Source organism: Diabrotica virgifera, chromosome 6 (genome assembly GCF_917563875.1).
Source record: "Diabrotica virgifera virgifera chromosome 6, PGI_DIABVI_V3a".
Taxonomy (NCBI): domain Eukaryota; kingdom Metazoa; phylum Arthropoda; class Insecta; order Coleoptera; family Chrysomelidae; genus Diabrotica; species Diabrotica virgifera.
The window spans coordinates 165,131,900-165,148,872 of record NC_065448.1 but is presented as its reverse complement, the minus strand read 5'-3'; the positions used below and the strand labels follow the sequence as shown (position 1 = coordinate 165,148,872).

Sequence of the window (16,973 nt, the reverse complement as noted above, 5' to 3'; positions counted from 1 at the left end):
GGGGAAAAAGTATTAAATTAGCAACCGTCATTGCTTCAACGAAATAAATTTTTGAAGTGAAAACTTCTTTAGGGACGTTGTGCCCTTTTTAGATGGAGAAAAATATTTAATTAGCGACCGTCATTCTTCTTCATCCAGCCTCAAAAGTCCACTGCTGAACATAGGCCTCCTCCCCTCGTTTCCAACCCCATCTATCCTGCGTCGCTCTCATCCAGTTTTTATTTAGCTTTCTTAAGTCGTCAGTCCATCTTGTAGGCGGTCGACCGACGCTTTTTTTGTCTTCTCTTGGCCTCCACTCTAATAACCTCTTTGTTCATTGCCCATCTGTCATTCTGGCTATGTGTCCTGCCCATCTCCACTTCAACCTGGCTATCCTTTCGATGACGTCAGTCACCTTTGTTCTTCTCCTGATTTTTTCGTCATCACTTTGCCGAACTAAATTCCGTACGTATATAATATATGTTATGTCCATAATAGCACACGACGTCCTTTGGACGTCCAAAATAGGTCCATTTTTGGTCCTAACGTCCATGGACTATAAACGGACGTCCTTTGGACGTCCCATGTTGGACGTCCTTCGGAAGGAATAAATATGGACGTCCTTTGGACGTCCGACGTTGGACGTCCTTCGGACGGAATAAATATGGACGTCCTTTGGACGTCCGACGTTGAACGTCCTTTGGACGTCCATACTGGACGAAATACGGACGTTTTATGAACGCTTATATTGGACACATTATACCAATTACGGGATCAAATAGCAAAATAATTCAATAAAATATTAACTTGCGTTAACTTTACGTTAATGAAATACAGTCAAACCTGTCACTAACGGCCACTAAAATGAAAGAACTATTGGCCGATATAGAAAAGTGGTCGTTATTGCCAGTTTTTGTAGCCTAGATATACAGTACAGCCTGTGATACTGGCCACCTGTACTAACGGCCAGTTTAAAAATTCCCCAAACCAATTATATCTAGACTACAAAAACTAGCAATACCGGTCACCTTTCTATATCGGCCAATAGCTTTTTCATTTTTAGCGGCCGTTACTGACAGGTTTTACTGTAATTAGTGTGGGGAATTTTTAAACTGGCCGTTAGTACAGGTGGCCGGTGTTGGCAGGGGGCCGGTAACACAAGTTTTACTGTAGTTTAAATCGAAAAGATTAAATCTTAATTCAAAATTGTATATTAAATTATTACAATTATAAACTACCTATATAGTTTAATATCCAAAACATGTTTTTGATTTCATGTAATGTAATGAAAATCTTATTTGTAAATTATTGGTTACAATGTTTAACAACAGGAAATATTCAAGAATAAATAAAATAAAAGTTTCCCCTAACAACAAAACATTCCAGGAATTCTACTATCAAAGTTCTATTCCGTGAACATCTGATTAAATTATGGCTGGAAAGTTACCACAAGATATTCTATGAAAAGAGTACAATGTCCTCCTGCAGGGGTAAAATTTTCCATACTCTAAAGAGAGGCCATTTACTATTCAATTTGCGTTCATTTTCAAATTTGCCGCGCGAGTATCTATGTAGCGTCGCGTGGTCATTGGTCATCAAGTCATCAATTATTTCATTTTCATCATAAGATAACCTAAAAATTTAGTAAAAATTTTGATTGGAAAAAAATGCATCGATAAGGGGGTGAAAAATGGAAATTAGTGGCTTTTTTTGCTGTACTCAACTGTACTGTTTAGTATGCTAGTTTTGGCTCTGGCTGGATCTCTTAAACAATTATGTAAGTATTATAAAATCCGTTTTCAATTTTCTTTATGAAACGAATCATTTATGCATGTATTACCTGTAAATATTTTGATTTTTAATTGTAAAGAATAGAAAAATTACCGTTCATTTTAATTTTTTTTTAGAATCAGCTGAAAGTGGTCTACAAAAAACCAGATATAACCAAAATAAAGATATAAAAAGTGTATTGGCTAATTGGAAGAAAGTCAACATTGTCCATGCATAATAAGGTATTACTTTATAAACAAATATTAAGACCTAGGAATGGAACCTGGATATAATCATCAAGAAGATAGCAGGAATCCCGACAAACAACTTAAATAAGTACAAGAATATTGAGGAAATCCAGCTCCTCGATACTACTGGGCAAACTAGAAGATTGAAGAGGACAAAGCCTTTTGAACTAGTTTGAGTGATAGGTGATAGTGAAAAGCAGAGCATAGTGCGTGATGTGGCTGTGTATGTTATGCGGCAGTTTCACATAGCAGTTCACTGTTATCGCAGCAAATTTTAGCGGTGGGGATATATCTACTGCGATGGGTTTTACTGCTATCTACTGATTCACTACTCTTATGTCCAAATGGGACAGTCAGTTTTTAAAAATGGCGCTGAATAAAAAAAAAGTTGTAGATGGTGTAACTACTTAATTACTATTGAAGAAATAGCTATTTGTATAACAAGGAAGGAAAGTGCTACTTTTCCTCCTGAGAATGAAGTTTACTGCCCGACGCGTAGCGGAGGGCAGTAATCATTCAAGGGGGGAAAAGGCACTTTACTCCCATGTTATACATATGGTTTGTCCACCTTCCTTAAATCACAAGTAATTTTTTAATTTTTACTTAATTTATTTATGTAACTAACCAACAATGCCAACAAAATTTATTAGAACTAAAACTAACAAGTAGGTACAATATAACTGTCAACTGTCAAATATAAGTTAAATTATTAATGTAAACATTGTTAAATCATAATAACAATTTACTGTTTTTTACCATTCTGCAAAATGCAGGGTGTTTGTAAATAAACGTTAGAATGTAAATAAACGTGTAAATAAACGTTAAAATTAAACGATACTTCCCAACAAACATTTTAAGTTGATTTAACGTTTCATCAGCTAATTTTAGAAGCTTGCATGTTGAACAAAGGTAGTCGATTAGTTTGTTTATGCATCTGTTCAGATTCTAAACAGGCGACAAAGGAGAAGATAATCAGCTTAAAGCTGAATAAAGTAGCATTTATTAGCGCTTCTTCAACTTTTATATGGCTATTCATATTGCTACTGTACCACTTCTGCAAAATGAAGAAATACTTATTCAGTTTCTAAACAGCTTTACTTTCAGCCTTTGTTCAGCTGCTTTTGACCAATTTTCACGTGTTATATAATTTGTTTCCTTGCTGAAAAGTAGCTTTTGCAGATATTATACAGTCTATTTTTCAACTCTTCTTCAGCTTTTTATAAATAAAACAAAAATGTTTTTTTTTTATATATTTATTACGATTTATTATCGACATTAGCTTTCTTTTAACTTCAATTTCACACTTATTTTATTATTTTATTTAAAATCGTAATACTTACTTTTTTTATTTTATAGTGTCTTCTGTGCGATTTGAACCTGCTACCTCTCGATCCATATATCACTGCCTATCCCACTGAGCTAATCTGGCACTTACCAAAAATGTGTATTTTATTGTATAAATGAAATGCTTTGGAAGCTGAACAACAGCTGAAATAAATTTGAAGAAGCGCTGTTTATTTGTCGAACAAAAGCTGAAAATAATTATCGGAATTTTAGTTGAATAACTTCTGAATACTTTCTGCAAAAGTAAACAAACGCCACATTCACTAAATTTTAGCTGAATTGAGATTGATTATTAGCAGAACAAAACACTCCTGGGATTTACCGCGAAAATACTGTCTTGTCTGTAAACGGAGATCAAAATTTATTTGTTTTTCCTATTTTTATAGTGATTTTTGCGTAAGTTTTAAGTCAAAATGAATAGGTGTAATCCAGGTAAGTACGTTGTTTATTATTTATTCTTTAAGTATACAAAGTGTTTGTAAAAATGGATATTAATAATTATCAATATTATACATTTAAAAAAAGTTAGGTTAATTATTTTTTTACATTTAGTATTAAACTTATTAAATTATGAAATATTTTGGTCTTAAATAATTAGAATAAACCTGGGATATATTTATTTATATAAGGAGACTGATATTAACAAACTACTAATAAGTTACAAATCTTCTAATTAAAATAATGGGTAAATAAAAAGTATACTTTTATTATTATAAGAACGTAATATGAGTTGCCTATGCATTGGATGAAATTTAAAACTTCTTTTTTTCTACTTATGTACCTATGTAATATTGTAGTTAATATTTGAAATTTTAATTAGTTTAATTTATTACAGAACCCCATTTTAAAATCGTTGAGACGATAGAAGCTGGAAGGTCGGTCTTAACTGTTGTTCCACACAAGTGGATAAAAAACAAAATTTTATTTTGGCCACCAAAAAACGTGAAAAATCTGATAAAGGATGTCAATTCTACTCCAGACATTACGTGGAATAAAATAATATGTCGCATCAAAAGAAATTATTATAAAAATCGCATTGCAGCTGAAACTGAACTTTTAGAAATGTCGGGAGGTTCGGCAACGTCTTCAACTGATTCCGAGGTTTTAGGAGAAATGAAAGAAAAAAATAAAGTAAGAAACACAAAAAAGGTCACTAGTCAACAAAATTTTGAAACTCTGTTTGCATCATCATCGTCAAAATTTTGTTCGTTTCAACCAATCATACCGGAAGAAACTCCTAAGCCTGTTGTTGAAAGCGAAAATATAATTTTGGAAACCAATTTTTCGGATGAGGCAATTATTTCTCCTGAAGCAATTGCAAATGCGCAGTTTTTAAATGTCATCGAACAGGTAAGTTTTTATTGGAAACATTTAAAATTATTACTTTAATTACTTTTTTTTTGCACCCTTAATTATAAGCCTTTGATTGGAGAAGAAAGTAAAAACGACATTATTAACAAGTTGAATGACATTGAGCAAAAATTTAATCAGTTTAAAAATGATATAACAGAGAGCGTAAAAGATATGTTGGTGAAGGCAGTTGCGGCAATTAAATCAGATTTTGATGCCAAATTATTGTCAGCAATGCAGAATTTTAAAAACAATCATCAGGATGATGACAATATTCAATTTGAATTTCATGCCGTTTCAACCTCACAGGAGTTAAGTCAATTAGAGGAAAATCTCAAAGATCCAAATTATGAAAAGAAAGTAGTAAGTTATATTATTTCAGTTTTCATTTAATCTTTTAAATTTAATGTTGATACTGTTTTCTAGAGAAATTATTTTAAAAAAATTATTGGTAATATTCCTGATACTAGTAATGGTTTGGATACCTGCTATAGTATTGTAGATTATTTTTTTGAGAAAAAATTTATGGTGCAGTGTTCGTGGACGGGAGGAAGTAGAAGCAACACTGAAAAATGTTGTATTAAAAATTGCAAAAATATTTTAGAAGTGTTTTTTACAATAGTCCAAAGTTCCAATAAAGATTTTTCGAAGGCTTTGTTGAAAAAATTTATAATTGGAATTACAAGAAATGCAAAGAAGCGTAGTTTAACTGGAGGCATCCGCCAATCTTCAATACATAGAAGAAAAAAATCAATGGTTAAAAAACAACGTTTAAGTGGAAACAGAAAAGGTGTTGCTCAAAGACAAGGTAAAGGTACCTATATTAAAAAAATGTATAACATAAAAATTATTATTTCAGGCGAAAATGAAATTTTTTATGAAAATGAGCAATCATTTAATGAAGAAAAAGAATATGATGAAGATAACGATGAATATGGTATGGAAAAATATGAAGCTGACGGTGAAGATGCTATAATAGAACATGACGAGGTTGAAGAGGAAGATAATAATGATACAGACACGGACTAAAAGAACATTTTTATTAAAAAAACTTTTTAATTTACATTCAAGTTTTGTTTATTTTTAATAGTGTGTAGAAGAGGAATAAAAACAATTTTACTTTCATTGTATTTTATAACAACCATTTTACAAACAACATTCTCTAGCAAATAAAGTTTCATATTATTTAAATTTGTAATGTTGCAAATATATATGTGTAAATTTGATGATCGAATGGGATAACTAAAGAAATCTTCTTTTTTCTTAACAGATTTTCCATGTATGAATATTTTACCACCTTTTTCTGATGCAGAATTCATTTGAACAATGTCATTGTCATTTGTTAAAAACCATGAATTTTTGAAAACATTACTTAAACAAAAATTATGAGAATAAATGTAGCACTTGATAACATTCCCCCTTTTCTTAATTTCTGGCTGTAAACTTGTCTTTTTTGTATCATTGCTCAATATTAAATTTCTTTCGCCAATTCTATTAACAATTTGCTGCAAACTGTTATTTCCTTGGCGCAATAATTTTTTTAGTTGAAATAATGTATTCTCAAATGGGTACGTAGATATTGTAAAAAGTTGTCCAAATCTATTAACATCATCAACCACATGTTCTAAGTTATGAATGTTGCTTGTAATAAATTGTACGCCATAAATAATCTTAAAATCATCTATATATTTTTCAAACATTAATTGGGCAACCGAACGATTTTCAGCATACATGTCAGAAGAACATATTCTAACAGCAACAAAAAGAAGTAAAAAATGTTTATAAACGTCAGTGTTCAACACATCTTTTAAAATAACAATTCCAATATAATTAAGAAAATTGCGCCATTCTACTCCTTTCCAGTATGCCAGGCAATCTAATCCTCTTGTGGAACGATGAATTTCAGATGGAAGTTTCACAGATATTATATGTTTGGAGATCCTCTCAATATCACGAGCACATAGCTTACTTGAGAAACCCATAGAACCATCTTTCCATCCTGTTAGACAACGCTTCATCACACCTAGCTCTAAAAGATGTAGTTCATCTGCTACTATAAAATCCTGCACCATGTCAACTTCGGAAATTTTCAAAATTGGTGACTCTTGCCCTTTATGGTGCTTACCATAATGTTTACTTCTGAATTTTGCATCAGTTCTAAGAGGACATTTTATATCAGGAAATACAACAGTTCGAGAAAGATAAGAATATTCGCCTTCAGTAGTGCATTTAAGGCATCCATTAATCCTATTGAAATTGACTACACCTGTAAAATAAACTAGTCAATTTAAGCAATAATTAAAAAAAACAGATACCTTTAATAAATGCCCGTGCAGGTGAATCGCAGATAAAGCATCTAATTTTTATGTGAATCATATGCCCATTAACACAGAGTCCATTTGATTGCAGCCGCTTAACATCCTCAACAAAAGGCTCCAAAAATTCATTTATATCTAGAGGCTTGTTATTTCCATGGAAAATGCCAACAATCATAGGTTGTATATCAGGCATTTCATATATGCTACATAAAATTGGCCAAAACTGACGTTTGGAACTTTTATATATTGGCAACCCATCTATATTTACATTGAGCTGTATTAACATGTCTTTTGACAAGTTTTTAAAAGTGTTCGTTAGACAAACGTCAAGACCTTGATGCCAATATTCTCCACCCTGTATAACTTTACAACTTTTTTTCGTATTTTTTGGCGTTTTTAATAATGTTCTAGCATCGATAAATAAACTAGAATCATACTGTCTCTTGATTATTTGTAGGAGATCTTTTAGAGCTGCATGTGTAATATTATGTCGGATTGCCCAATTTCCTAATTCGGTACTTGAACAAGGCAATAATTGCGTTTCAGTATCTTCTGTTTTAAAAATGTCTTCATCAATAAACTGGTCACCATCATCTGATGTTTCACTGGTTTCCATTAGATTATCGTCAAGATCACTTGATGTGCTAGAAATACACTCCTGTTCTTTAGAACCTATGTAACAAATTATTTTTTATTTAAAATATACTCACAAAATTAAAACAAAATTACCTGATCCTGATGCTGTGTCGTTAGCTTTTGAATGAGAAGAAACACTACTTGGTGCATATAGATTTTTTAAAAACTCTTCATAATTTGAACGGTTTACCTTTAATTTTCGGTAATAATGGCCAGATTTTTTTATTTTTTTAAAATTTTGAATTGATTTTTTATCCATATTTTTTAAATATTAAGTAAAGCACAGTGTATATCTTTTATCTAAATAATTAAAATTATATAGCAAATATAAGCAATTGTATAATACTTAATAATCATCAGCTGCAGAAGCCATTTTTCATCGAACTTAAGTATACACCTTTTGCAACGAATATGAACGATTTAATTAAATTAAAGCTCCTTTTCAGCTTTATATCAGCTTTTATAAAGTTGCTGATTAAAAGTACTTACAAAAGTTCTGGACAAGCACTATTTCAGCCCAGAATATAACTGAATAGAGAAGGTTGAATAATGTATTATGAACTGACTTAAATAGCGCTTCCCCAGCCTCTTGTTCAGTTTTTTTTACATTGTTGATCAAAAGTAGACAAAAATTCTGCAGCAGCGCTAGTTCAGCTTAGCATTCAGCTGAATAAGATATGCTGAATACTATAATACAAAGTGCCTTAAATAGCGCTTCTCCAGTCTAATATTCAGCTTAAGTCAATTGGCTGCAAAAGGGCTTACAAATAATCTGAAGCAGTGTTTGTTCGACATATTAAACAGCAAAATAGCTTAAACAGCCTTTGTCACTTTTATGCGACTACTAATCAGCTGCAGTACTCAGTATTTAGCTTGACCAGCTATTATATGTTTGTTGGGTTACGTAATAGAAAATAGATATTGTACAGGGCGTCAATAAGTTATATTTCATGACTGAAATACCATGACGTCACTTTTACTTTTCCTCCCTAGGGAGGCAAAGTACGACTTTGCTCCCTACAATCAGGTCCGGAAAAGTATACTTTCGGTAGAGGTAGGTGGAAAAAAATACTATTGAAAAAAAGTACCATCGGTGGCGAAACGAATATACAGTAAAAAAAGATATTGTTATTATTGATAAACAAGAGGGAAAACAGTGCAACAGATGAAGGAAATGGCAGGAGACCGGAAGGCGTGGAAGAAATGGGTAAAAGATGGATAGGTGATACCAAAATCTGACGCTCTTATAGGGTATAAGGACAACGAGAAGAAGAAGAAGAAGAAGAATTATAACTTATTGACGCCATTAAAAGAGGGCGGCAGTCACTCCGCTAGGAGTGTAGATGCCATGATGATGAAGTATATATACATTTTAACGTTTATTTATAAAACACCCTGTATTTTGCAGAATGGTGAACAACGGTAAGTTGTTATTTTGATTTAATAATGTTTGCATTAATAATTTGACTTATATTTGACAGTTGAAAGTTATACTGTACCTACTTGTTAGTTTTAGTTTTCTAATAAATTTTGTTATTAAGTTACATAAATGATTTAAAAATGAAAAAATGACTTGTTAATTGAGGGAGGTGGAAAAACCATATGTATAACATGGGAGTAACGTGCCTTTTCCTTCCTTGAATGATTACTTACAGTAAACTTCATTCTCGGGAGGAAAAGTAGCACTTTCCTTCCTTGTTATACAAATAGCTATATTTATTAAAACCATGGCACTGTTGGACAGTAAATGTCATCTGTGCTCATTGCTGTTCGTTGGCTATGATGACTTTTCTTTTTTTTTTAGATACGTTGCTCTTATGGATGCTATCTACTTTTTTATGGTTTCTTCATCTATACCCACCTTTTCCGCAATTTTTGCAATTGTATCCTTTCTCTTAAATTAATAAAAACATTATTTGTTCGTCCGAGAAGTTAACGTGTTTTACGGATTTCGCCATTTTTATTTGTTAAATAAGTTACTGCGATAGCAAAACTAGAATTATTTCTACTTATCGCAGTAATTCTTGTAGCAATCTACTGTGATCGAAGTGATATGATTCACAACGAAGAAAAGGTGAGTCAAACCACGCCTACCTAACAGTCGCTGTGATAACAGTGAACTGCTATGTGAAACTACCGCTTTAGAATAGTGCACGATCTTGTTAGATTAGATAAGAGACGCTATGGGGTAAGCTCTTCATTTTAAGAAACAGTAGTAATTTAGGTTAAATTAAAATTGCTCATTGGTCAGTTATGACCAGATTGTTTTTTTTTATGTTTGGCAAAAAGGGCGTAAGTCAGAATTGCACATTGCTAATGTTTTGATGATTTCTGGACCAGCAAAAAACTGTTGTAGACGTAAACTGTATGTACCAATAAAAAGAGCCGATTTTTCTGGTCCAGAAATCATCAAAACATTATCGATGTGCATTTCTGACTTAAGCCCTTTTTCCCAAACATCAGAGAATTGGAATGTACAAATTCTCCTATCTGATTTTTCATGAATTTTGTAGGAGACGAAAAACCATTTTTAGGATCATGTCCTGCTTTCACATGTAAATTTTGACATGTCTTGTAGTAAATAGATAGTTGAATTTACTACAAAACATGTCAAAAAATATATGAAAACAGGAGGTGACCATAAAAAAAGTTTTTAGTCTCTCTTACAAAACTCATGAAAAAACAAATCGGAGGTATGTCACATTATCAGTGACTATATCCAGGGAATGTCTAAAAAATATACTTTGATGTCCCAAGAACCAAATATAACCTTTATATATATATATACAGGGTGTAACAAAAATACAGGTCATAAATTTAATCACATATCCTGGGACCAAAAATAGTTTGATTGGACTTAACTTACCTTACGCCCAGTTTCATAATCAGTTAAAGTGGACTTTAAGTTTTAAGTTGGTACCCTTGTCAATGCAATTCATATGGGTAAATGTCAACGTTAAAGTGAACTTTAGTTAATGTTCACTTTAAGTTGATTATGAAACCGGGCGTTAGTACAAATGTGCACAAAAGAAAAGTTACAGCCCTTTGAAGTTATATATTAATAGCACCAAGGGCCTTAGAGGCCCATGGCTTGAAAAGTTTGTTTTTTTCTTCATTTTCACGTTTCTTTATGTACTGAGATCTTCTCTGGCTTGATATGTGATTTTTCTCCATTCCTTCCTCTTATTCATTTTTCTTTTCTGACCCTGTAACACCATTCTTTCCAAATCTTTTTCGACCTCTTGCTTCCATCTATTTTCCGGTCTTCCTCTTCTCTTTCTTGAAGCTATAGTGTAGTTTAGTACCCTTTTCGGAGTCCTCGTTTTTGGCATCCTTTCAATGTGACCTCGTGATCTAAGTCTCTGTGCCTTTATCACTCATTTGAAGTTACAAAATGAAAAGTGATTTTTTCCAATGTATCGAAAACAATGTGCTTTTGTGCACGTTTCAATTTAATTATTATTGTAGTACCTACCATTTAAACAACGTTTTAAAAACTTTTTTGCCTCTTATTGCTTTTTCGAAAAGTCAATTTTTATCGAAATATTTTGAATATTTGTCAAATCCACCACATATTTGTATATGGTTAAGTACGATTATGGAGACTTGGTAATAATATGCAAACTTATTTATGCTTTACATTTTTAGGTATATTTTGAACCATATTAAAAAAGAAGCCAGACTCGATAAAACGTGCCTTATCGAAAAAATACAAAGAGGCAAAAAAGTTTTGAAAACACTCTGTTTAACTAATGGTACCTCAGTAATAGTTTAATTGGAACATACACAAACATTTGGGGGGTTTAAAGGAACAAAACCCCCATAAAATTTTTAGGTGGACATATTAAAAAAGAAGTCGCAACTCGATAAAAACTGCCTTATCTGAAAAATACTAAGAAACAAAAATATTGAATTTAACTAATGGTACCACAATAATAAAATTGAATTGGAACATACACAAAAGTTTGGGAGGATTTAAGGGATCAAAACCCCCATAAAATTTTTATGGGGTGCACAAATTTCACCATAATTTTTCTTTAAGATATTCCTGCCATAATAATGCCACATGTCACATGTCCATTTTCAATAAAAAATCGCTAATAGTTTTCGATATAATCGAAAAAATCGATTTTCATTTTGTAATTTCAAAGGGCTGTAACTTTTTTTTATGTGCATATTTCTACAAGGTAAGTTAGGTTCATTTGAACTATTTTTGGTCCCAGAATATGTGATTTAATTTATGACCTGTATTTTTGTTACACCCTGTATATACAGCCCATTACGCACCACCTTAAAAATTGGGCATTTTTGATGTCTCGAATTTCCTAAACCTGTTGTTGCATCTAAGTGATTTTTTTTATAATATTCTAGCCTAGGCCCTAGAATATGTTACCTCCTTATGCTTGTCATGCACAGGGAGCTATACTGTAATATATATTATATCACATTACTATAGAGAGCGATATGATATAATATACATATATTACAGCATAGCTCCCTGTGCATGACAAGCTTAAGGAGGTAACCTATAGCCTAAGCTATAATATTATAAAAACATCACTTAGATGGGACAACAGGTTTAGGAAATACGAGACATCAAATATACCCCATATTTAAGGTGGTGCGTTAATTTCTTGGAGAAGTGTATTGTAATTTAATGTAAATAATGTAATATCCAATAATTGTAATTTGATATAAGATGAAATATAAGTTCCTTAAAAAATATATTTTTTATTTCCCACAATACATTCTCCACAGGTCTAAATATCGTCGCTAGACGTCCACCGAATGACCTTCCAGGACGTTAGATGGATGTTCAGCAGCAAGACATTGGACCAAACTGGGACATCCTATGAATGCCCAAATGACGTCCACCGAACGTCCCCTCCGACGTTAGGTGGACCTCCATTGGACGTTTGGCAACTTGGCCTTTGGACCAAAATTGGACGTCCTGTTAAGGTCCAATTCACGTCCCCTAGGACGTCCGATTAAGGTCCAATTTACGTCCGATTAAGGTCCAATTTACGTCCGATTAAGGTCCAATTTACGTCCGATTAAGGTCCAATTTACGTCCGATTAAGGTCCAATTTACGTCCGATTAAGGTCCAATTTACGTCCGATTAAGGTCCAATTTACGTCCGATTAAGGTCCAATTTACGTCCCCTAGGACGTCCGATTAAGTCCAATTTACGTCCGATTAAGGTCCAATTTACGTCCCCTAGGACGTCCGATTAAGGTCCAATTTACGTCCGATTAAGTTCCAATATACGTCCCCTCGTACCTTAGATGGACGTCCAATGGACGTTCGGTAGCGCGACATTTGGACCAAAATAGGACGTATAAAGGACGTTCCTCGGACGAAAACGGACGTCCCTAAAGTCCGTGAAGGACGTCCATTGGACGTCCTTGTGCTATTAGGGGTGTATGTACAATGTACACGATACTAAAAATAAACAGATAGTATCTTCCCGTAGCCCAAATACGTCCAAGTTCGCGCATGATGACCAATTTGAATTTGAATTCTTCTTAAAGTTAAATGGGATTTGTATGCATTCTGTCATGAAATAATTCAATTAGCAAAATAATATTAAAGAACTTTTTTCTGTTATTTGTTTATAAAAGACATTTCACTTTTACAAAGATAAAATATAAAATACACTTATCTTACAACCGCGAACGATTCAAACTAATCGGACGTTACGAACCATTACGAACGTGCCGGTCTCCAGTTGCGTCACGACTCCCCCTCCCTTCAGGATGCGCAATATATTTTCTTCTTATTTATATAGTATCATGTGTATGTATACATAAGTAGCATAGAACGTACGAAACGAGTATAATAGAGGTATAGCACTTATTTTTGGATGGGGAAAAAGCATCGAGCTCGTAATTTATATACTATAAGAAGTTTTCACTTCTGTAGGCACTCCCATGAGTGCTTTAATTTTTTTTATTTTATATTGGCGTGGGCAGCGTTTGGAAAGTTAAGATGGATACTAAAAAGCACAAAAATACAACAATACCTAAAAACCCGTGTACATATTTGACCAGTGCATCCTTCCTGTTCTGGATCAGTGCATCTTTCAGTGCATCCTGAAACATGGACATTAACAAAGGCCAACATAAACAAAATAGAAATAACTCATCAGAGAAAAAGGCGAGGAAGAAAATCAACAACACAACATGCAAGTGGATTATTCCGATGCTTCAGAGCAGAATAATATCCACAGATACGTACGAAGATGCCATAAATCTGAGGCAACTAAGGGATGCCCTCAAGGCGGTGTATTGTCACCGTCATTATGGATCATAGCTAGTTGTCGATGATCTGATTCATGGGCTAAGCGCCCAAGGAATCTGGGTCCAGGGTATCGCAGATGATATTCTAATAGTAACTAGGGGAAAATTTCCCAGCACTGTTGCGAATCAGATGCGATATGCCCTTCACTATACATATAGAGAACTGGTGTCTGAAAGAGAACCTCTCCATGAACCCTTCTAAAACTAAACTGGTAGCCTTTACAAATAAGAGGAAGCTTACTGGACTGAAAGTATTTGGAGAGGTACTGGAAAGAACCAATGAGGTTAGGTATCTAGGGGTAACCCTGGATTCGAAACTCAATTGGAATACTCATATATTACCAATATAACCAATAGGGCTAAACGACTCTTCTGGAACTGCAGACGAGTTGTAGGTAAAATCTGAGGATTGAAACCAAAGGTGGTCTGTTGGTTATACACATCAGTGATACGACCCACAGTCACTTATGGGTCAGTACTCTGGTGGAGAAAGACGGATTTGCAATCTTGTGTGACCACTCTCACCACCCTACAAAGACAAGCGCTTCTAAATATAACAGGAGCCTTGAATAATACAGGAACGGCTTCATTAGAGGCTATCACAAGTCTCCCTCCGCTGGAATTATATATTTCTGCTGTAGCCTTTATGACCATCCGGAGACTCAAAGCAAACAATACTTGGATGCCGAATTATGTATTGAATAGCCACACAAACACTACTGGGACTATACTTGAGGAATCCATCTTTATGATGAACTCAGATATGATGACACCAGAACTAATCTTCACTGAGAAGATTAACACAATTATACCATCTAGAGAACAAAAAGTCCCAAATATTAATGGGGACTTAATATGGTTCACTGATGGATCTAAAACTGCCCATGGTACTGGATCAGGAGTCTTTGGGCAAACGTGTAACTACAATAAATCTTACAGCCTAGGTCAACATACTACTTACGGTGTTCCAGGTTGAACTTATTGCTTTGGTGGCCTGCATTGATGAAGACCCTAAAGCTAAGAGAATCAACATTTACACAGATAGCCAATCGGCTATTCTAGCTGTAAAGAACCCTGTCACCAAATCAAAACCATAGCACACCCCACCTCAAAACTGGTGAGAAACTGCAAAGATCTCAATAACCTGGCAAAAGACAATAAAGTGTCTTTAATATATGGGTGCCGTGTCATAAAGGGGCGCATGGGAACGAACGAGCAGATAATATGTTAACGAAACAAGGCTCGAGAGAAACTTTTGAAGGCCCAGAACCTTTCTGTGGCATCACTAAAGATGCTACGAACGAAAAACGAGGTTGAGAAATGGCTGATAAAGAATCATCAAAATAAATGGAGAACCACTCAAGGGCAAATCCAGACTAAAAAAATAATCAAGAATATTAGTGCAGTCACTGAAGGTTTTCACCTATGATTTCGTTGAACCTCCATCGATTTTCGTGAAAATTGGTGAGCAGTTAGAGGATACCTCAAGGAACAAAGGTGACGTGATGCCAACTTGCGCTTTTACCCTGGGGGTGGATGCCACCCCTTTTCTGGGGTGAAAATTATTTTATTAAAAATAACACCATAAATCGATAGAGCGACAAATTCTAAGCAAAATTTGTTATATTAAGTTATTAAGGTAAATCAATACTTTTTGAGTTATTTAAGATCAAAAAATTTATTTGCAAAAAATGCATGTTTTAAAGCTGTTTTTCACGTATAACCCAAAAATTATTAGCTTTTACAAAAAAGTTATTTTTACCAAAATTGAAGATATCAAAGTGAGTTACAGGTAATTTAATGTATATTTTTTTCGATAAGTACCTACTGAAATCTAAATATACAAGCTTAAATAACGGGAAAACGATGCATCTTATAAAATATGCCTGTTAAACACTTATCAAAGTACTTCAAAATACCTAACAAATGAGCTCCAGAAGAAGTTAATAGCATTAAAATTAACCAAGTTATGATGAAACTAAGAGACCCCTTTCGAATTTTTTAGGAAAAAGTGAAAAATAAAACATACGCCATTTCCACAAAAATTAAAATTTATAGTAATCCTTACAAAAATCTCTTTGTATTAACATAAGTAATGATTTAAACAATTTTCATCGGTTTAGAATGCATATTTTTGAAAAAAAAAAAGATATAATTTAAAAAATTCAGAATTTTTAAAATTATCGTCATTTTCATTTTCTTTTGATAATAACTATAAAAATACTCAATATACGTAAAAAATGGTAAATAACCAAATTTTAGTTTTTTATATATCACATACTATACCTTTTTTTACAATTTCTGTAGGGTGAAAAATAACCGAGATAGAAACGTTTAAATCTTAAATTTTGCTGCGAGAACCATGGCCATTTAATCTTTGATTTTTAAAAAAGTAAGGGGTTTGAAAGATTAAATTCAACGCGTTGTAATAGCCTGTGGAATTACCTTTCAAACCGTTTCTAGGTTAACCTGATATCTTAAAAAATAACGGAGTTATTAAAAAAAAATGATAACATTTTTTGGAAACATTTTTAAAAGATATAGTTTGAAAAATTTTTGGAGCATAACTTTTAATGCTATTGGTAATGTTCGGTACCTCATGTGAGATATTTTTAAGTACTTTCACAAATATTTAATAAGTTTATGTTATAATTATTTTTTTATTAGCTTCAATTTTGGTAATAACTTTTTTGTAAAAACCTAGTATTTGAGTTATCTATGAAAAATCGGTTAAAAATATGCATTTTTCTTACGAAAAATTAAAATTTTTGATCTTTAATAATTCAAAAAGTTTTGATTTATTTTAATAACTTTATATAACAAATTTTGCTTAGAATTTGTCCCCCTATCTAATTATGGGGTTATTTTTAATAAAATAATTTTCACATTAAGGGTGAAAGGTGGCACCCACCCCCAGGGTAAAAGCGCAAGTTGGCACCATGTCATCTTTGTTTCTTGAGATATCCTCTAACCACTCACCAATTTTCATGCAAATCGATGGAGGTTGAACGAAATCGGAGGTAATAGC

General features: G+C 33.1%; 2 protein-coding genes across 3 annotated transcripts in view; both read left to right on the top strand.

Moving 5' to 3' along the window:
* The window catches only part of LOC114342278 (nitrilase and fragile histidine triad fusion protein NitFhit), a 368,011-nt gene that overhangs the window by 269,157 nt on the left and 81,881 nt on the right, over positions 1-16,973 (top strand). The gene's annotated exons all lie outside the window — the stretch shown is intronic.
* LOC126887017 (uncharacterized) lies at positions 4,589-5,816 on the top strand. 2 transcript variants are annotated; one of them, XM_050654321.1, is made up of 3 exons: positions 4,589-5,054; positions 5,118-5,499; positions 5,551-5,816. In XM_050654321.1, exons 1-3 carry the CDS (start codon positions 4,866-4,868, stop codon positions 5,718-5,720), a joined length of 741 nt encoding a protein of 246 aa, XP_050510278.1. In that variant the 5' UTR covers positions 4,589-4,865; the 3' UTR covers positions 5,721-5,816. The 2 variants fall into 2 exon arrangements, with proteins under 2 accessions (XP_050510278.1, XP_050510277.1); XM_050654320.1 differs by having other exon boundaries at positions 5,118-5,816.